The 22837-nt window shown below is 42.6% G+C and overlaps 1 protein-coding gene across 1 annotated transcript in view; it reads right to left on the reverse strand.

Annotated features, from left to right (window-relative positions):
* Positions 1 to 940: 940 nt before the first annotated feature.
* The window catches only part of LOC119378763 (mRNA (2'-O-methyladenosine-N(6)-)-methyltransferase), an 89828-nt gene continuing 67931 nt past the window's right edge, over positions 941 to 22837 (reverse strand). The window contains exon 15 of the mRNA XM_037647796.2: positions 941 to 22816. Coding sequence (XP_037503724.1) covers positions 22582 to 22816 — 235 coding nt within the window. The 3' untranslated portion in view covers positions 941 to 22581. The remainder of the gene's footprint in view (positions 22817 to 22837) is intronic.

The following is a 22837-nucleotide window of genomic DNA, read 5'->3' on the forward strand; positions in this document are numbered from 1 at the left end:
AGGAAACAATGCGGGGCAGTTTAAAGTTACAATCACCAACATTTTTTCAAAGAAAATTTAAGCTTACGCAGTTTACAAAGGCGAATTTACTTAAAGGGCGCTTCACAGCTTTTCCCTTCACCCCCCGCCCAAGATGGGAAAAGTAGGAGGGCACGGAAAGACACCTAGCATATAAATTCGTAGCGATTAATAATCCTATATTATACAACCAGCTCAATGTGGTTTCCATAAAAATTAATCCACTGAACATGGTCTCCTTCAGCAAAAAATTGGCACTCGGCTTATTTTGAAGACTTCTACGAATACCTTGCTTTGCCAGTCACGTTTTGTTTAATAAGTGGAAATTTAAGGTAAGTCGGAGGTTCTTTATACTCGTTGTATTTACAACACCAAACTGAGACTGTGAAGTTTGCCGATGGAATGCTCAGATAAAGAAGACGTTAAATGTGGCTATAGTACTATTTAAAATTGATGGTATTTTTTCCATAATGTTATTAAACATTGCTGTGTTGTCGTGGTATAGGGCGGCCCAGCCTGCACGATGTTTACGCAGCTTCTTCCTTGATTTCAGTCAACAGTTTTGAAAAGCAAGTTATCTCTATCTAAAAAATCACGTCAAATTGAGAGCAAATGTAGTTCTCTCTCTCTCTCTACATACATACATACATACGAGGGATAGCTCCTACAATAATTTTGCATACTTGAGCACACCGCGCGCATTTCTTCGTACACGACACTTTTACTCTGAGCCTTCCCCATAAGAAAATGCGGCTGAGAGAGGAATTACATTAAAAAAGATATTGCTCGCTTCGTAGAGAAGCTTCAAAAGTGGTTTCTGTTCCAATTGTGGCATTACTTGCTTTTATGCACCACTTTTTTTCTTATGTCCGGTACACTGGTCACGGGGTTGGAAAGGGATATAAAACAAAACACACATGCATGGGCAGATTCAGGAATTTTATTTCCTCAGTGGCTTCCATGTCATAAAATGAAACACAATGTGATCACAACACATCACCACAATGAATACAAAATTGAAAAACCAGATGCCAATTGTCAACAGAACACACAGCAAATACGGCACAAAAAATACAAGTGACACAAAATGCCGAGTTAAGGGCCATTTAGCATCATGCCACAATGTATCAAAAGGGCGTCCCCATGAGTAATTCTGAAGCATTGCAATATTTACAGTATGTACAACCACTACCCCATGTGCAAAAACATAGCAGCACGCATGATAACATGCTAGAAGCTATGGCACAATGAATGCGGTGCAACGCTCACGACAAAAGCAGATGAGTTTTATGGTTCTTGCATTCAAGTTTACTATCCTACTGCTCGGTTGACCGGGTCCAACATCAATGGTACAGCTTAGCGCATGCCACAGTGTGTGGCAGAACATTTTCACAAAAGAGTGTTTAAGTATGAAATCCTTTGCTTAGCAAAGAGATGAACAAGCCTTAGTGCTGTACATACAAATGGATTATGATAAAGTTGAATGAGCTACATCATGAGGGTGGAGGAGGAATGAGACATGAAACTATATATATATTACATAAATGTGTGCCTGTTCACTGATTTCAGCTAAGGCTAAAACACAGTGTAGGTTAAAGCTAGGACAGCCTGCACAACATACACCACTGATTATGGGCTACCTTCTTGAAATGTAACGGAACTTAAAAGAAAGGATATTCAATTATGTTTTTTATTTTTTTTAACATACAGTGCAATCCACTGCTAAAGGGAACATGCCAGTGCACATGAAACACGTAGGTGTACTCCAGCTGTTCGCAGAGCCAGTGCGGATGTACAGCAAAGGTGCACAAAAATAAACCGATGCCGCATATGCCTGCTGCAAAGCCAGGTACTTCCAGATTTGGCAGAGAAAATTTTGCACATGCTCCGTTCTTATGAGTTCAGTCTAACAGTGGACTACATTGCAATAACTGTTACTTGTCACTGCAGACTGTATACTGCAAGCTGCTCTATGAAGCTGGCTCAAATGTTTCACAATACAACTTTGTGCGTTTGCAATAGCTCAAAATAAATAAAACACAGAGCTTGTGGAGTAGCATCAAAGTCATCACATTTAAAGGTGACATTGCTACTTTCACCAGATTAACAAAAAAACAACAACAAAAAGAACACCTTGTAACACTCTATACTTTGTAAGTGCACAGAGAAACATAGGTAAATGAACTGATAATATTCACAATGCAAGACATCAAGGGCCACAATATTAAAGCATCTACACCTTGACCAAACTCGATAAGCTACTATGCAACCTATCAAAGAGATCAGTCCCATTTTATGCTTCAAGGCGATGCTAATAAAAAAGATTCTGCAGCAAAGAAAACTTGAAATTCATTCTAAGGGCTGTTGCTCTTCAGTACCGTAGAATCAAACCCCAACATGCGGGGTACCAGTTTGGGCGAGTTGGTAGTATTCCATAGCAAACAATGTTTTATGCAGAAGCAGAATGACAATATGAAAAGGTAGACACAGGCATAAAACATAGTTTATTTGCACTTCACATCCATTAAAGATGTAGTAGTTATGCTGCAAAGCCTCAGAGGCACTAGCCACACAAGCCAAGTAGATTCACCAAACAAATGCTTTTGCGTTCTAGTCAACATAATCTGATTAATTTATGCATCAACCCCAGCTGATATGGAAAGCATGATCCTTTACACAAAAGTATGGGAAGCATGTGGTACAATGCTAGTGCCATTCCCCAGGGTGGAATGAAAGCATTGTAATAAATTTTTTGTTGCAGAGGATGTGCAATTAAGCACTGTGCAGGCTTACATCACAAATTCATAATGTCATGCATGAGATGTTGCATTGTTGGTCATTCCAGCAATTACTTTTAACTGTCTACCGGGAAAAATATTTTATTCATTATTATTTTCTTTTTCTTCATTTGTCAACACAACTGTTCCTCTGTAAGGAGCTAGAGAAGTGGTTACCAAGTGTGCACTGCATGAAGTGCATGCTTGTTGACATTATCATGCCTGCACATGTGCCCTTTCAACGTGATCACAGCTTGCCTCATTGTAATTAGTTCATTTAGTGCACCATTAGTGAGCTAACACCTCTTTTCTAACAGCTCAAAATACTACCGTGAGATAACTGTCAAATGCAAACAATTTAGTGAACCTGTACAATGTTTCTCCCTTGTTTTCAAGGTTGCCTGTGCAACCAGCTGTTGCGGTTTATATTATGGCATAAAATGGCCTCTGATGCACGTTCACAAGTTATAGCATAGCATAAAGTCTTGTAGACATGGTGTAACTGAGTGCTATGTGCATTACATGCATGCTAGTTCGTTACCATCTGTGAATGTCGAAATCAGTTCAGTTTCTGGGATCATGAATCCACACAGCGAGAAATATGCTTTTAGTTCACCTTAAACAAATGGAGCATGATGCTTAGAAGTCAGTATCATGACAGCGTAAACTTCCATGTCCATATTTTTTTTGTCACAAGCACCATCTTTTCAGGACACTGGCTCTCGTTTCTCCTGTACAACTATAATGTGGCCACTCTGCTGCAGTTTTAGCCCCTTTGTCAACACTTGAGACATCTGCTGCAGTTTTAGCCCCTTTGTCAACACTTGAGACATCGAAGAAGTCTTCACTGCACAAACACCAACACTGGCTTTTTTTACAACTATGTAAGATGATGCAGGCAAATACACGCAAATGTAGGAGGCGTGATGGGAAAGGCTGCACAGTGGGTTTGCTCATGCATTCGATGGCAGCACTGCCTCTTTTAGGTGTTGCACGCTCCCAATACTTAACTAAACAGGGTTTTTCATGAATTGTGTTCGAAAATCGTAAAAAATAAGGGAAATGCAATATTTGCTTGCTGCCTTCACAATTACTTTTCTGTGACGGCAGACATCTTAACACGACTAGAGACATCAATATTGATAGTAATTAAAGAAATAAATTAACTTTTTAATTAGTGGGAACAGGTGGTTGGCTCAAATGAGAGAATTGGAGCACTTCCTTCTAAAAGCCCACTGCCGCTTTGAGATTTCCAAAAAGTAACTGCTGTCAAAAAAATTGCAGAGGGATAAAATCTGACGAATTTCGCTGGTGAAACCGAAATCAAAATGCAGAACAGCGCTGCTGGCATACTCTTCAGGGACGTCCAAATGAGCGAGAGTCGTCATATCAACCATTGATCTACTTTGCTACGCGAGTGTGAGGGCTTTGCTTGCGATTCTAGCATGCATGGCGCACGTAGGTTGATGAATGCAGAAGAACTAAGACCACTGCAATTGTTGTCGTGAACAGTGACGTCATCCTGGTCCTTTGCTAGTTGCGCTCATCTGCGCTGTGGTTGTGGTTTTGCCGATGAGTTAGGTTGAGTTTTATTCCTCCGCAATAACTACCAGAGGCCCTTTTTCGAAAACCTCACAGGGGCAATGGGCTCTTTGCAAGAAGGCCTTCAACTCTCATGTTTGAGCCAACTGCTTGTCTTCACTAATTAAAAATAATTAACTTAATTTAATTACTGTCATAAATAGTGTCTCTAGTCATCTTAAGATGGCTGCCACAACAAAAAAAAAGTAGTTATGAAGACAGCGAGCAAATATTCCATCTCCCTTACTTTCAAGGCTTTTTGGCCACGTTTCTTGAAACGCCCTGTGTGTGTATGAGTAAAACTCTTGTTCCAAAATAAGATTCTTCACATAGGTTGATTTCAATCGACTAAAATGTGAGCCAGTTTCTGTATGCAATGATTTGAAAGGGAGTAGTTGACACAGACGCAGGTTGGCATATGCTCGTGTAAATATAGGTCTAACTGCCTTTTCGTATTAGGAAACTCAAACTGGTCCAGTAACAGACTGACCAATTATTCTGTCCATGAGCATTGCCTGAGATCAAGAAATTTCACAATTAAAAATAAGGAACAAAAAGAAAACAAGCATAAAGAATTGCCAGAACTATGAGCAGTTCTGCTATATACAAAAATGCTATGGTTTTGAAGCTGTTTAATGATGCTAGGAGTGCTGATCCCAATAATCAAACTTCTGTACTTTCTTTAAGAGGAAATAGATTGATTATTCCACAATATTTTTTTAGTCCCATGCACATATCGACACATTTATAATTGCGCTAAATATGCAAAGATTGCTATTTACTTAGTGGTGCTAGTTACTTACTCAGTAAGTGGCTTTCTCCACTGCAAAAGCCTTCCTGCAATGATGCATGCCAGCGTAACTGCAGCACAGCCAATATTACAAGCACCCAATGTCTGCAGAGAACTTATTTTGAGTAACAAACAAGACATGCCAAAAAGTTGACATTGACGTAGAAACATGACACATGTAAAGACCTTCTTTCAACATGATGACACATGTTGAACACATGTTGAGCTGCTGAGCTCTAGTATATGCATTCAGCTCTTTGTATACATCAAAATGATATTCTGTGAACTGAAAAATTAAAAGGAAATTCTGGGGTTTTAAGTGCCAAAATCATGATCTGACTATGAGGCACATGAGTGTGAGAGACTGGATTAATCTTTACCACCGGGGTTTATTTAACATGTGCCTAAATGAAAGTATCTTTGCACTTAACCACTCAAATGAGCCTGCCATGGCCAGGATAAAACTCATAACCTCAAGCACAGCAGTGCAACACCATAGACACTGGGCTACCATGGCAGATATTCTGTGAACTATTACCAACTTTATCGGTACTGTGAAGCTGTTTTGAACATCTCTTGCTCATTGTTATTACTTCATTTATTACTTTTATTATATAACAAAGTAGCTTTCTGTGTAGTAAAATACAGTCGACGACCAATAATTCGGACTCCATGGGGAACGTAAATAGGTCCAAATTATCAAATGTCCAAAAAAATGAATGCGTCAGAAAATATATACTTTTATTGACACTGCAGTGTCCCGGTGGTCGAAAAAAGTTGTCAATGAGTTGCAGCATGCACTTCCACTCACGTGCGTCAAAGTCCGCCTGTATCTGCGCCAGTGTGATGTGATCGCTGTACAATAACGAAAGAACAGCGAGGGCTCGAGACGAGGCCCGTCACTGTAGTGTAATACGGTGACGGGCCCCGTCACTATTCCGATTACACTACGCTGACGGGCCCCCTCAGTGTTACGATATAGTGCTGTTGTCAGATGGGAGGAGACGCAGCGCCCGGAGGCGCTTCGTCCCAGAGTTCTACAACACTCATCTTACGACACCACTGCACTGATGGGGCCCATCAGTGCAGTACTATCATCGTAGTCACTGCCTTAGCAAAATGCTTTACCACAGACACATTCGACAGAATGGTGGCGACAGCAGCAAAAGCAGTGCAGCGCGGGGATACGCGAACCGGAATGTAGGATGTTCGCGATGTCGATACGATTTTCCACAGTTGATCAATGCCTCCAAGATTAGCATTTTCAATTACAAATCTCTGAGGCATAAATAGCGATCGAAATAAAGCCCCATAGATCACAATCTAGCTCTCATTTTGATCTCTGAGGCCATACTTTGTATGGTATGGGTGCCGGAGGAGATAATGGCTGGCAATTCGACGTGCGCGACAGTCTCGGACAGGTCCGGATTATCGAATGTAGATCTAGCAGCTGTCCGAAATATCGGTCGTCTTTACACATTACTACTATGGGATCATCGGCGGTGCCGCATGACTGTCCGAATTACCGAGCATGTCCGAATTATCGGTGTCCGATTTATCGGTCGGCGACTGTAATTAATAGACAGAGAAAAAAAAAAAGATGAATACACTGTGAATATGTGCCACAAAACAGTAATGCTGAAAGAACACTGAATTTGGCACCCACTCATCCACTGTGATTCAGGTTGAGAATGTACATGAAGGTGGCCAGCCTATACTTTGCTGACAAGAGCGTCGACAATTTTAAAGACACAAAAGCCACATTCAAAACCTAAATAAAAAGTTAAAAACCCATCATAAAAACAGAGCATGCATAAATAAAAATAAAAATAAGCTAAAAATTGCACTAAAATACATACCATCGGCCCCACACACACACACACACACACACACAGACACCAGGAAAATGCAATGTGATGCTTTGAATGAATCTATACATTGATGCTTTACTGAAATGGTTCGCACAGCATAAAAATATGAAGCAACTTATATGTGTAGTCTGTACAGCTTGCATTTAGCCTGATGTATTCAGACAAAATAAAACAGGCAAGGAGAATGTCACTTTCACGCCTTTCCACACTAATTACCCAATTGGTCAAGTCAACATAGCTAGTGCATACCATGTATCACTTATATATACTAAAGAGGTTATGCAAAGGACACCAAGGGTAACATTTAAGTATTAGCAATACAACACATAGCAGAATACACTCAACATAAACAGCATTTTAGGCGCCACTAGTGGTAACCAAATGGCAACATTAACATCACCTGCTGTTATTTTGAGTTGTTTTATATTACTTTTGTCTCCTACACAATAAAAATTTTGATACCAGGGCTTTGCAACAGTCATCATAACCGTACAACAGTGTGTAAAAAAATGAGTGAGAATGCAAAGAGCACCACTTTTAGTTCTCTGCAATGATTTAGACAACACAGCCTACCAGACACAGTTGGCTTCCAAGATGAAAAAATTCATCCAGTCTTTTTATACGATTAAAGCGCAGCTTCTAGCAACTGCTTTACAGATGCGGTTTTGGCCGCGCAGTTGTTGCACGCATGGTCTGTTAGTTTACCTCGTCAGTGCCTCACCCCGCGGTTCAGTATCACGCCACCTGTAGGTAACCGACCGAAGCAACATGTGGAGGAAGACTTGCTCAGTCATTGGCTGTGCGGCAATGATGCAAAGTCTACATTCCAAAAGGAGCGTAGTCACAACGACAGGCTACGCCTACCCCTCTTCATGGCAGAGGCCGAGCAAGGCCGAGCGAGAAACCGGTACCAGCTGAAGTGGACACGAAAGGGTAATTCTCGTGGCAGCATGTTATGACGCACAAGTGCGAAGTTATTTCTTCATAACAAATTTTGGCCCTTGATATTGTTTAATGGTCCTTTAAAGCAGCATTGACAAAAGTTACTGAAAAAAGTTTATATACCCCTAAACCTGCCATTTACAATACAAGTACACATGAATAACCATAATGAAGCATTAACGGCAGAAAAAAGTTAAAAAAGATATTTTGTTTTAATATGAGCAGGTGGATGATTTTAAACTTCAGCACCCTGATGCATATACATCAAAATGCTTGAAGGTAACCTGTAAATGCATGGTCAGTCTTGATTATGTTCAGTATATGCCCTGAAATGTTGAGATGTGGAAACACATGGCAGCCGGCTAACTGAACAGCTGTCAGAGGACTGCATACTAATGGGCCTTTTACGCGATTGTAAATTTATTTTTCAGGTCATCCAGGCCTTAGCCAATTTTTAAAATATACGGGCATGGACTCGAGGCTGAGTAGACCAGTTTATTTTCCCCTTCGCTCATTATGGAGTATTTAGCTATGAGGAATGTGCCACAGACTGACCTCTCTGCCTCTTCTCTTTCTCTCTTCCAACTTCGCCAAAAAGCCAACCTTTTGATGAACCTGCACCATCACTTCAAATGTCTTATCACACATGGAATGAGAAGAAGCTAAATGTAGGGAAAAAAAGAGGGAGGAACTGGTTTGGTGGAACAGGACATAAGATTACTTGGTGGGATGCATATGCACTCAGCCTTCTGCTGCACAACACACCGTTTCATGTGTTTTTGTAGTTTGAGACAACACATGATCACGCATGACAGCCACCTGGGGCCGGTGGCATAATTGATATCTTTTTTTTTTTCAGAGTTTAAAATTGAAATCTGGACTGGTACTAAAGAAGGATGAAATTAATGACTTGTGAGCTGGAGGGAGCAAGCGAGGTTCCATACAACGATGAGCTGTTCAATACCTCCCACTGCAGTAAACAAAAACAAAGGTAAAATTTTGTGTTGGGCTAGGGCCAGAATGTTAATGAAGGCATGGTGAAAGACAACAAAAACTCAATGATGATATGTGGTGCATGGGTGGCAAGCATTTCGCACACGCAAAATCTCCAGCAACTGAGCCAAATTTTCTATGAACAAGCAACGGGGGAACCAGGATGCACATTCCGATTTCTAACGTGATGAAAAACGTTACCCAGCTCTGTGTACCAAACAAATGAATTAGCAGTAGGGCTGACATGATTGTAACAAGACAGAGTTGATGTATTGCTGGTATACACCAGTTATGTGGTGATACATGCCATGGTTGTCCATAGTTCAGTCAATACACAACTGCCTTGGGCCTTGTACTCTTGAAACAGCTACTGAAGCTGAGCTAGGAATAAGAAAGGTTGCATGTTGGAGGTTGCATATCACCATAGAAAGGTTCAATCCTAATTGAAAGAGCAGGAGTGCTTGTGTACTCTAGTCTGGTCGAGCTACATGAGTACGTGATGTAAACCAGCTTTACCCTGCACCAGCTGACTGACGAATAGTAGCCAAATCCAGCGTGCACATTTTTGGGTACTATTATAAGTTCACTAAATACGAAGCGACATCTGCCAAGGCATCTAGATCGCGAGGTGTGGCAAGTGCACCTGTGCTCTGGAAGGCAACAATATGCATAGGTGAGTCCTCTCATAGTGAACTTAGTATGCGAGAAGTGACTGAGTCATGCCCGTAGTGTTTAAAAGAGCCCGCATGTAATGTGTCGGGTGAAGGATTAAACGAAAAACTAACCAGACTGTCAACTGAGATCAGAAGTACAAAGATGAAATACTTTTTTTGGTCTTCTTGAGATTGCAGACATGTATACTATTTAACTCCCAATCAACAATAATAGCATTACTGAGAATGCTCTTGTGATCACAAAATCTTCTAACACCTATTGGGCCACTTGTGCCTGTTTTCTGCATACTAGCTAATGATAACACTGCAGACAAGGAGAGAGCAAGTGATCTTTGGTTGTTTTTGACATGAGATTATAAATTCCCCGCAGCATGCAGTGCAACATTATTAGGATCGAATGTTCACATAAGCCTGTCTACAGACCGGCGACATTTTCTAAGTATGTTGAAATGTGTCTCAGGGTCCCTTTAAAAGAAAAACACAAGTCTCTCTGCAAAGATCACATATATTGCAGCACATAAAAGGCTGAGGTATAGCTAAGGAATTGAATGTTAGTTCTCGGTCTTTGGTAGCTTTCAAGTAGTGGCAAGCCAGGGGCGTAGCCAGGGGGGGATTGGGGGGGTTCAACCCCCCCCCCCCCCCCCGAAATTTTTCAGTTTTGCTTGCGTATATATACACGCGCACATACAAATGCACGCACGAACATACATAAAGTATGGTTGAACCCCCCTCCACCCCCGAAAAAAATTTCTGGCTATGCCCCTGTGGCAAGCCCTGGCAGCTCTGAGGGGTACGGGTGCTCTATTACGAGGCATGTCTGCCTTTGATGTAAGAGAGTTTCTTAGATTTACGTAAGTGTGCAAAGGTTCTTAATTACATGTCATTTCAATCACATGGTTCTAGGGCGACATGGTATAGTTAAAGGAGCCTGCTGAAATTTCATAAAAGTGCTTTTAGAACACAGTATACAGACATGGCCAGATGTGAAAGCACCTGGCCATGCACCTGTTCGCCAAGTTCAGTGGCTACCACGGTGCATGTGCGGAGCTCAAAACTTAGTTAAATTTCTCTCTCTCTCTCTCTATCGATTGTGGCAATTCCCAGCCATATCCAGAAACCCCTTCCATGCATTCAAAGCGCATGCTCTGCTCGTCACGATTGTTTAAAGGGGTCATGAAGCACCCCTTGGGCTTGTTGAAAAAACACATCCTGCGGAAAGCTGACACGGCTATAAACTGCTCAGCCAAATATTGCAGTCGTGCGCTGCGCGTAAAGGCTGCAAGCGGAGCGCGAAGTTGCTGTTTTCTCAGGCGCCCTCTTTACAAACAGAGGCCAGTTCTCACTCTCGTCGGTGAGCGCCTGCCGGTTGACATCGCTAATCTGCTTCTCCGCGTCGCAAAAGACATAGCATCCTCATTGGCCGATAGCCGACATAAATCGAGAGCGGCGTTCAGATCAGATGCGCTTCTTGCCACTGGGTGCCACCACTTATCGGCGCCACACTCCTCAGTCTGCTAACTTTACACGGTAGCCACACTCGCGCACGTGAATCAGTGGGAGAGCGATCGCGTTTCACGACACGCACTGACGTAACTTCTTTCCCCTGTGCCATCTCTCCCTGTGTAGCTTGCAGTGCGCTCGTTGGGACGAGAAAAGAGAGAAAGCACTGAGAGCGTGCACCAAAGCCCCGTAACTCCGCTTGTTCTCGACGGATTCGAGAAATTTTTGCGGAAATCGAATCCGGAGGCAGTAAACTCCAATACTGAGGTCATTAGATCATTACTTGGAAAAGCGGTTCATGACTCCTTTAAAGGGCCCCTCACCAGACCTCGTTAGCAATAGTGGTTATATAGTGAGAGTTGTAAAGTGCACTCCAGGGAGTGTTTTACTACATCACCACACTGCCAGGAGGCAGCTCTCCCTTTACCTTGAGTACGGAAGCTTTTCCTTCTTCTTCCAACACCAAAGTTGAGGGACCACATCCCACTTATGTAATGAGCCCAATGAGCCCCACCTGCTTTTTTTTTCTTTTTGCAGCGGAGCATGCTTTCACTGGTGGTCTCGTGAATTCTGCATTAGATGATTTACCAAAGCCATGTGCCATGGTGACGTTGCAGGCAGTTCACCTGATATACAGGTCTTTGCACAAATGACCTTGGCTGCCCGGCTCTCTCTCTCGAGGAAGAATGCATGAGCTTTAGTGTGAAATTCCAGCTGTTCTTGTGCCAATCAGCAGTTTGATACTTCAAAGTTACAACTGTCAGTGTCGTGTCATCTAGGCAAAAAATGTATCTGTCCACTTGCAATGCCCCGCCCTTGAGGGGCCCTTTAATCACTCTGCTATGAACAAATGGCTCATACAGGAACAAAATGAAGTGCTGATCCCAATTTCACATAGATGAAGAAAAATGGGGCTGATGTGAGGAAGGACACTAATAACACTGCTTAATTTTTACTTATTTTTATCTAGAATAAATCCACTAATAAAGTCAGTCAACGGTTTCAGAAACACCAACTTTTATTATAATAAAAGAAATATATTCTATTATTCAGAACTGCCTCAGCAATGTATGATTTAACGGCATTCCTTTACTCGTGAATGAAACCTTTTGCTTCCAGAAACATCTCACTGTGATGAAAAAGTGCTTGCATCAACTTCAATTGCATCAATTGCTTTTTTTCCCCTCTCAAGGTAACATCTCCTGCCAAGTAACATATCATTATCAGGTCATTTTGAATGTTTTATATGTGTTGCTGTGCCTTGCTTGCTAAACCATAAAAGCAAGAGAAACATTAAAAACAACCGTGTTCATGTTGTTCTCCCTGTTATAAAAGACTTGGTCAAGCAAATAAAAGCACCACTTTTACAGCAACATCAGTATATATGGCTCATCCAACAATACTCATTTGCAGCATGGCCAGTATCACCTTTCCTTTCTGGGCACACACACTTTTTGGAACATATGGCCACACTCCTCCTTTTTGATCTCTAGCCTGTACGTTCTGCTGCCTAGCACACCCAAGTTAGTGGTATCCTTTACAAGCATCGTGCTTAACCATAGCTTGTGCAACGAACCTTATTCCTGCCATTTGCAATCTACCAAAGTACTTCTCTGACATGACCATATATGCAGAACAGAAGTGTGCTGTTCCTGCTCTAACATGCACTACACCTACTGACACGCCTACTGACACACCTACACCTACTTACAGATTATCAAGCCATATCTGTACTATGGTCACTAAGGGAAGTCTTCAGTGTGCTAGTTAACAACCAGCACGCCACGTTTGCTCAAAGTGCGATGTATGTACTGTATACATACATAAATGCAGTGCTGGTATCCCTTGTGTAAAGGAGTGCTCCACAAACTATCATTCCATGCTCATAAAATCTAAAAATGGTCTCACCGATTGCCAGAACAGAAGATGTTCTGCTCACTTTGGCCAACTGCCTTGGTTAACATAACAACACGCTTTGGTGTATTTTTTTTTACACATGTGTTGTGAACTCCCTGATAGTCTTGTACTTGTTCTACCCACCCCATAGCACAGCACAAGGCAGCAAACTGGATAATGAGATGTGGTTAACCTTCCGTCATCTCTCTCAGCCATTTCACTGTGCCCTCATGAAAAAAAGAAATAAACCTGGCGTCGGTGGACTCTAATGTGATAGAGAGATGTATGAAATGCCATCAGCTCAATCCATTTGCACCTTCTAATGACTGCCAAGAGAAGCTTTGTCTGTCCAATCCTAGACAAACAGATTAAATTAGTGGACAGACAGATTAACATACTAAGGAGAGTGTCACATATACTGCTCTTGCAGTCAGTGCTGTGTATGCAAGTAGCACAGAAGTGGGCACTTGAATGAAAATAATTTTTGTCTGTTTCACTGAGCAAGGACAGACTAAAAGTAAATGAAAATAATCTACCACGTGAAAGTTTCACATACCATTTTTATATTACTGCAGCTTTCAGACAGCGAACAAAACTAAAAATCTAGTAAAGACACCATGAAAGCTATAAAAGTGGACAAACTGAAAGTCCTGGCCACAAGGTGGTGATAGACATTGATATCACACAGCATTTATGAAACCTGTACAACAGAAGCTTCATGAAAAGGCCATGGGGTTGTTTCAGCGTGCACACTGGTACGAAAAGAGAAAGAAAGCGCTTAAAGCGTGCGACAAATCCCCGTAACTCCGCTCATGCTTGACGAATTCTAAACATTTTGATGGCAGTCAATACGTGAGGCAATAAACTCCTTTGATGAAGTCATTCCATGATTAGTTGAAAAAAGTGTTTCAGGGCCACTTTAAGACACTTGCTTTTGGAACGTGGGGGCCCAGGTTCAAACCCAGCCCTGCCAAGAATAATTATTTTGTTTTATTCATTTATTTATTTATGGTGATGATTGTCTTACGTGATAGAGGGACGAAAAGTTTTCTTGTTGAGCTGGCACAGAAATGCTTACAGATTCAAAAAGCAGACACAGTGCGCACAAGAGAATATGGAGCTTGTATACACTGTGCGCACCTTTCCTCTTTTTGTTTACTTTCTCTGGTTCCACTACATAAAAAAAATTAACTCATATCAACAGTCTAACTTTCAGCACTCTTGAAATTGATGCAACCAAAGTTTACACCACAAATGCATAAAACAGTTCAGCATTTCATTGCTGCCTTTAGCGCTGTGTTAAAAGCCGTGACTTGTCTAAAGGGGAGTAGTACTGTAAGTTCATGTGTAAGGGCCACACCTTTTTTCTGCCTAAAATTTGCATATGAGTATCTTGCACAATTAAAAAGTATGTAGGTAAATACATACATCAAAAACAGATGTGCATGTAGTCGTACAGGATAACTGAAAGAGAATTTTTTTAGTTTTGATCACCAACTCAATTACAACACAACACTGCGAGCCTTTGAGCAGGTGGATCCTTGTTCACCAAGAGCCCATTCTCCAAAAATGATTTTATCCTCAGAAGCAAGGCCAAGCTTTACATGCCAGGCACAAAATACAGGATTGTGTTAGCAGCAGAATGATAAGAATCAGCCAGCTCAGCAACTTAAAAAGAGCCATTTGATAAAACCAAAGCAGTTATCATGGAAAATGTGAACAGAACATTACTAAAGCTAACAGTAGTTGGAGATATATAATGAGAGGTGTGATGCTGACTAGTGACGAATCCTTTCAAAATGGGGAATGGATGATATCACAAATATTTTTTTATATATTTTCCCATGCATAGGTGTACACTTCGTACATGAATGCAACCCTTAGACAAGAAAATATGCCAAATGCATCTGGCCACAAAGTCTGCTAGAAGTTTGGCAGCCTGACAGCAACAGACCAATAAAGAAGAGTGCATGTAAAATAGACGCAAAAACCTTCCATGCAATATCAATGTTGGGCTTTCAGCTCCGACATTGGCTTCCATAGGTGGATTTAAATGCCAAAAGGAAATTCAAGATCAAGATTACTGAAGGCTGTTCTATAGTGCATAATGTCTCAAGCAAAGTGGCACCCTTGCTTGCGAAGCTTACAATAAACATTGTCTATGGTGTCATGCCCAGCAGCAAAGTTTGCTTGCAGTGAAAAGGTCAAGGCAAATTCCGGCATCAAACTTCATTATCATCATTGTTATCAACACCCTACACTGCAGGCTGAAAGCTTTTTCCAAAGATCTCCAATTCCCCCTGTCTTGTGCAAACTGATTCCATTTTATGCTTGCTAATTTTCTAATTCCATATCACCCCACCTGTCTTTCTGTCATCCTTGGCTGTGCTTCTTATCCCTCGGTACCCATTTCGTCACTCCTCTGTCCTATGCATTACGTGACCTGACCCGCTCTATTTTTCTTTCTATAAATGCCAACTAGAATACTGGCTACCCTATTTGTTCTCTGGTCCACTCTGCTTGCTTCCCATCTCTTAGTGTTACATCTACCACTTTTGATTCCATTTCATGCTGCGTGGTCCTCAGTTTCTTCTCAAGTTTCTTTGTTATCCTCCAAGTTTTTGCACCGTACTATGCTAGTACCAGTAGACTGCAATGGTTGGGGCTGATGATTTGGAAATGTCTACTGTATTCACACCAGCCCATCCTTATTTTCCAGTGGATTTCTTTTTCATGAGTACGCTCCCGGTAAATGGCCCAGATATGCATAATCTTGCACAGATTACAGGGGCTGGATGCCAATATCAAATCCTTGTTCCCTCACTGGGCTATTGTGCTTTACCTTTGTCTTCTGCATATTTATCTTTAGCCCCACTTTAACACTTTCCTAGTTGAGGAGGTCCTCAATGATTTTTTGCAATTTTTCAACAGTAATGGTGAGCACAATGTCATCTACAAAAGTTGCCGAGATATTCTCCATTAATCTTTATACCAATTTCTTCCTAATTTAGTCACTGCAATACTTCTTCTAATCATACAGGGAACATCCGAGAGATTGTACCTTCTTGGTTGACTCCTTTCTCAATCCCCCCCCCCCTCCCTTTTTTTGAGAGGCGAGGTAGCTGTGGCGTCTTTACAGATGTTGGCTAAGGTATTCATATATGTTTCCAGTACCCCTTGACGGTGCAATGCCTCCAAGACTGCTGGTATGTCTACTACTACTATGCAGTTAAAAACTCCTTAATTCAGAAAACTGGATAATTTAGACATGTCCTCTAGTCCTAGCATGCATATGCTTTATTTTAACGACATTAAATTTCCTTTCCTTTGGATACATTTAGAATCCCACATTGCTCAGACAATACTGGGAACATATCAAGCATTAAGTGCTGCAAGTATACAACGAAAAAGAGCAAAAACAGCACTAACCTCCTATAGAAATGAAGCAGTGAAGCTCTGGTCATTGCAGTTATCAGTGGGAACTCTACAGTGATACCAAAACACTTCGTGCCTATTGCATTTGCATCAATACGGTTTCATCAGCATGAATATTTCCGATGACACAAATGATCGTCGGCCACATGGAAGAAGTGCACTTGCAGAAGCGCAACAGCATTCAATATATTGAATGTGGAGATGAACGGGAGTTCTGTGTACATGTAATACAGTGCTATGCATAGGACTTCCAAAGGGATGTGACAACTGTTCTGATATATCCGAGTTTGATTGAAACTGTAAAAGCAACAAACGGACCAAAGACGAGCCCCATATGCCGCTCAGTATGCTTCTGCACACCATTTGGATATTGCAGCGCATACCGTTTGGCAGCAGCTGACAAGGCACACGCCAAGGGTGAGGTGTGTGGCTTATGCACAAATATTTTCTGAAATACGTTTTTCTAAAATATTGAAACTCAAATTTAAAGGGCCAGTAAACAGGCTCCGCCTTTTTTTTTACACCCCCCAAACAAGCTCGCTAATTCGTACACTAAACCGCGGCGATCACATTTTGCGAATATTACAGCGCTGCACACGGCACAGACCCTCCATTTCAAAAAACAATTCCCGCACCTCTTTCCTACGCTTGTCCAATCCTCCTTGTACGTGCAGTGATGAAATCTTGCCCATGGGCAACATTTCGTACCACTGAGCTTGTCGATTGGTCCTTTGCACTATGAAGCGGCGCCTTGGCCCTGCGGTGATGCAGTTTCGGCTATGCAGTCCGCATTTTCACTTTCCTGTGCTGCCCTCTGCCGTTTTGTAGAGCCCGAGACTACCGGGACAAGTGGTATTGCCAGAATGAAAGCCTCCGAGATGAAGAGGCGTCTCACTACTTTACCGCTAGGGGAAGGGTGCATGCCTCGCCAGTGCCTCATACTCCTCGCACTGCGCTTGCTCCCTTTGCCGCTATGAAACGTGCGCATATGGGGGAAACCTTGCTTGGTCATTGGCTGCGTGCCGATGACATAGTCGCCGACGTCGTGTTACGTTGACGAAGTAAGCGTAGTCACGACAAAGGGCTATGTCTACCCCTCTCCACTGCGAGAGAAGGGTGGGAAGGACGAGTGAGAAACTGAAACTAACCTACGGGGGTCACCCTATACCATGTAACTTCCTTAAAGGGGTCATGAAGCACCCCTTAGGCTTGTTGAAAAAACACATCCTGCGGAAAGCTGACACGGCTATGAACTGCTCTGCAAAATATTACAGTCGTGCGCGCCGCGTAAAGGCCACAAGCGGAGCGCGAAGTTGCCGTTTCCTCAGGCGCCCTCTTTTCAAACAGAGGCCGGTTCTCACTCTCGTCGGTGGGCGGGGCGTCTGCACGTTGACGTCGCGGATCTGCCAGTTTATGTCGTAAGAGATATAGCATGCTTACTGGCCGATAGCCGGATGAGATGAGCTTCTTGCCACGGGGTGCCGCCACTTGCCCGCGCCGCACTCCTCAGTCTGCTAAATTTACACGGTAGCCGCACTCGCGCATGCGAATCGCAGCGGGAGAGTGATCGCGTTTCATGACGCGCGCTGGTGTAACTTCTTTCCCCAGTGCCATCCCTCCCTGTCTAGCTTCCAGTGCGCTCGTCGGCACGAGAAAAGAGAGAAAGCGCTGAGAGCGTGCGCCAAACCCCCGTAACTCCGCTCATTCTTGACGGATTCGAGAAAGTTTTGCGGCGATCGATTCGGGAAGCAGTAAATTCCGATACTGAGGTCATTAGATCATTACTTGGAAAAGTGGTTCATGACCCCTTTAACACAGCACTTATTCGCAAAGTTCTAGCAGCAGCATGTTCACATTGTACAAGTGCACAGTTATTTCTCCATTAGAAATTTCGGACCACGAGGTTGTTTACTGGCCCTTTAAGGGTGTGGCCCTTACACAGGAACATACGGTATTCTAATACAATCAAATAAAATGCTGCACCATGGCCTTATGGCCAATACTTCCTCAGCGCTTCCATCCAAAAGATGGTACTTGCTTAAAGTGAGATAAACCTTTGCATGGAAGCTTGCTGTAGAGGCACTCTGTGGCTGATGTAAATGAGCATTAAGGACTAGCATTAAAACAGGTTTTTAATCTCATCACACGTGCATTGCCTAGGTTTTTCATTTTTATACACGAAATAAGTTTCCTTTGTGCCTGCAAATGCACCATCAAAACTTCAAGTATAGAAACTGGTATGAGCACTTGCTCGTTATAATGAGTCATGTTGCTACAAACCAGACCACTAAGATGACGTTGGCCCTTATGTAAGTGTACGAGCCAATATTACGCTGATGGGGCACGAATAGAAGATAGCGGAAACAAAAGTGCATGCACTACATAGCCCTAAGTTATCGTAATAATTGCTGGGGTTTAACGTGCCAAAGCCACAAACGATTATGAGGGACGCCGTAGTGGAGGGCTCCAGAAATTTCGACTGCCTGGGGTTTTTTAACCCCTTGAGGGTTTTCGCCGTACATGTACAGCAGAAGCTTCCTGGTACCAAAGGGGTTTCGTCGTACATGTACGGCATAGTGTTTATTTTTAAAACACGCGCCTTTTTCGATCATTTCTCTTGTTTGGCCTGTGCTGCCACACTTAGGGAATACACTCAAACCTCGTTATAACGAACACGGATATAACGAATTATCGGTTATAACGAAGTAAATGAAGAATAGTTTTGTCATAGCTACAGTGTTAAAAATAAACGTTTATAACGAATTTTCGGATATAACGAAGTTATTTTCGTGGCAGATGAGACTTTGTTATAATGAGGTTTGAGTGTACGTGGAATTTTTTTCATACGCTGATGTCTCTCCGCTATATATATATATATTTTTTGCTTCTCAAAACGGCGCGCCGGCTATCGCTTGCCCATCCGAGCACGTTTGTGGTGCAGCTGGTTTAAAGTGCGCACCTTTTTCGATCATTTCTCTTGCTTTGCATGTGCTGCCACGCTTCAGGAATACGTGGAATTTTTTTCATGCGCCGATGTCTCTCCGTTGTTGCTTTTCTTATGCTTCACAAAACGGCGTGCCGGCTATCGCTTGCGCAACCGAGCGTATCCGCGGAGTGGTTGGGTTCAAACGCACGCCTTCTTCGATCATTTCTCTTGCTTGGAATGTGCTGCCACGCTTTGGGGATACGTGGAAATTTTTCAATGCGCCGATGCACCTCCGTGCACCAATGTCTCTTAGTCCTTTTTTTTTTTTTTTTTTGCTTTCCAAAGTGGCGCGGCGGCTTTCAATTGTGCATCAGAATGCGCGCATGCGGTCCGGCAGGTTTCGGTTTCGTCCTTCAGGTGGTTTTCGCTTCTTGCGCCCGCAAAGCTGATGACTGTTTGTTTCCTAATCTCTCAAAGGGTGACCGCTTGTTACTCTCTCGTTTATTGCTCCCAGGGCGCGATTACATCTGTTTCCGTGCGGCGCTAAATTGCACAAACGACACCGCCATGATTGCGTTTCCTGTTTTGGGGTCTCGGAAAAGCTAACTACGTCTTGTTGGTGATAAGACAAAGGATTACTGTAGCTTTTTCACTCGTTTTGCTTTCCGGACGAGTGCACAACCATAGAGGTTTTTTCCGTGCGCTCACTGACGCAGTTCGCTTACTCTATGGAAGCGCGCGCCGGTTGCTCTGCTGCCGGTGAGTCGAGCAGCGATTCTTCCGATGCGGACTATTCCCCAAGTGCCGAATCAGAATCTGATTCATTGGATTTCAGTTTGTCAGACGAGGATTTTTTGACGAGTTCAGACTCCGATGACGACCAAGGAGCGACATCTGAAAAGCGTGCACGGCGAGCCCTGCTTCAAAGACTACCACACGCTGAAAAGTTTTTAGTGTTAGAGCATGAACATTTTTAACCGGAAAAGTACTCTGGTGCACTTATTTTTGTATGCCTGTGAGCTATGTTTAATACAATGCATCATTTTTATTTATAAAAAGCTGTTAAAGTTGTTTTTTTTTTTTTAGGATTTTGCTTGATTTTACGACGAATAAACCCTGTGTATGTAACAACAAAAATGATTTTTTTGTCACTTTACGGTAACGAAAAGAAATTTTGGATACACTCAAACCTCGATATAACGAACATGGATATAACGAATTATCGGTTATAACGAAGTAAACGAAGAACAGTCTTGTAATAGATACAGTGTTAAAAATAAACCTTTATAACGAATTTTCGGATATAACGAAGTTATTTTTGAGGCAGATGTGACTTTGTTATAATGAGGCTTGAGTGTATTTTTTTCTTAAATAGAATCGTCCGAAGAATTTATTTCAGCAATAAAAAAATGACACATTTTTGGACTGCATTTTGCAAAAAAAATTCGACCCTCGAAGGGTTAACGCGCACCTAAATCTAAGTACACGGGCCACAGGCATTTTCACCTCCATCGAAAATGTGGCCGCCACACCCGGGATTCAATCCCATGACCTTTCGGTCAGCAGTCGAGCACCATAACCACTAGGTCACCATGGCGAGTCTGAGTTATCGTTCTTCAATTTATGAGGGCTATACATTATGCAAATAAATCATGCTATGCAGCCAATGGCCATCAGGTTGTGAATGATTGGTGTAGTATACTACTCCACATCATGCACCACAAGTGACACTTTCTCGCATGTACTAGTGGGAAGGTATTGCAGACTGGTAGAGGTTGAAATAGGTGTTAACATAAACATTATTCATACACTGTTTTATCAGTATGAACTGTTCTGTGATTCCCTTAGCATTCAATACAGGGGCTTGGTTTTGTCTACAGTCGAGTCCACTTATAACAATATCGGTTTTAACAATATATCCGATATAACAATGGACAGCCGCGGCACCGTCAGCTTTTCATTGTATCCTGTGGCAAAATAAGCTGCTTATAACAATGCTGTCATGGTGCAATATCGGTTATAACAATTAAATGTGGGCACTGGAACCAACCCTGAACGAAACAAAAATGCAAAAACGCTGCGACAACGCCACCCCAACGCCGCCTATTAGGCAAAAGGGCATGAGAGCATACGCGCGGCGGCCAGGCGATAGCGCACTTGGCCTCGCATGCCACCGCTGCTTTCACCTGCCGCGGCGACCTGCCGCAGCGGTCACCGGCGCGAAAGACGACAGCAGTGACGACGAGGAGGAACCGGAACCCATGCAGGTTCTGTCGCATCAGGAAGCGTTGCAAATGATCGACTCCCTGCGCGATTTTGTGTTTGCTAAAAACCTTCCGCTCGGCCACGCGCAGCAGTTGGACGCTTTGCAAAAAGATGTCAATAAGATGGCCAGTAAGCAGTCGTAGCTGCCTCTTACGGTTTTCTACCTGCTAAAAAGTGAAAAGTGTAAGCAACTTCCCCCTCCTTAAGTGCTCTTGTTTATCATGTTCCCTTCATTAAATGCTCTTGTTTGTCACGTTTTCTTTGTTATTTTCGGCATAACCCAATTATAACAATAATCGGTTATAACAATGATATTTTCATGGCACCTCAACATTGTTATAAGTGGACTCGACTGTATATTGGCCCATTTAGCAAAGCATGCTTTTACATAAAATTTCTATCAGTGCAACATAAGTGGTACAGGTAAGGTCAATTGCTAAAGTCTAAAAAAATCAAGGGAAGAATTAGCAATGCATCCACACCACTCCTTGCATAAAGACTGACCTTTTTTTTGTATGTGTTATGATGCTTCACAGTAAAACAAGAAATTTCGTACCCAGTGAGTAATTTTGGAAAATATTCACCACACAAATAGTGCTCTTTACATTCTCACTCTACATATCCTATGTTAGGAATCAACAGTAGACAGCAAGTGATGTTGTATGAAGCCAAGAAACAGTGGTGCAAGAAAACGCTAGCTGTGATGGAAAATGCACTGCAAGTTATCCGGACACTGCCAAGCCAGCGCAGGGAGGCAGAACTGCACTGTGCTGAAGTGCAAATGTTGTATAGCTGCAGCTGGGTATCTGCGAATGGCTCATATTTTAAAGTTTGGGCGGCAAACGCTTGACTATGTGTCTAAAGTTGTAATTCTCCTTCAATGAGAGGTAAAGAAAGCCACGTTTACCAGTGTTTAGAGCAACTTAGGGGCACCAAGAGGTGACTCTTTCGGTGGTGCATCTTTTGAAGGCAATGAGGGAACAGGGACTACCTCCGCAACAACATCTCGCTCACGGTCCAGGCCTGGTCGGTAGCTTTCCCGCAGGGCATCTAGCCGCTCAGGTGTTGGACCCCACCGGGCATAGCCAGCATCATTTTGTAGAAAGATGATGTGCGTCCCATGAGTTGAGCGTACACTCACTTCAGTCCTACAAAAATAAAACACTCTG

Source organism: Rhipicephalus sanguineus, chromosome 1 (genome assembly GCF_013339695.2).
Source record: "Rhipicephalus sanguineus isolate Rsan-2018 chromosome 1, BIME_Rsan_1.4, whole genome shotgun sequence".
In the NCBI taxonomy this organism is placed as follows: Eukaryota; Metazoa; Arthropoda; class Arachnida; order Ixodida; family Ixodidae; genus Rhipicephalus; species Rhipicephalus sanguineus.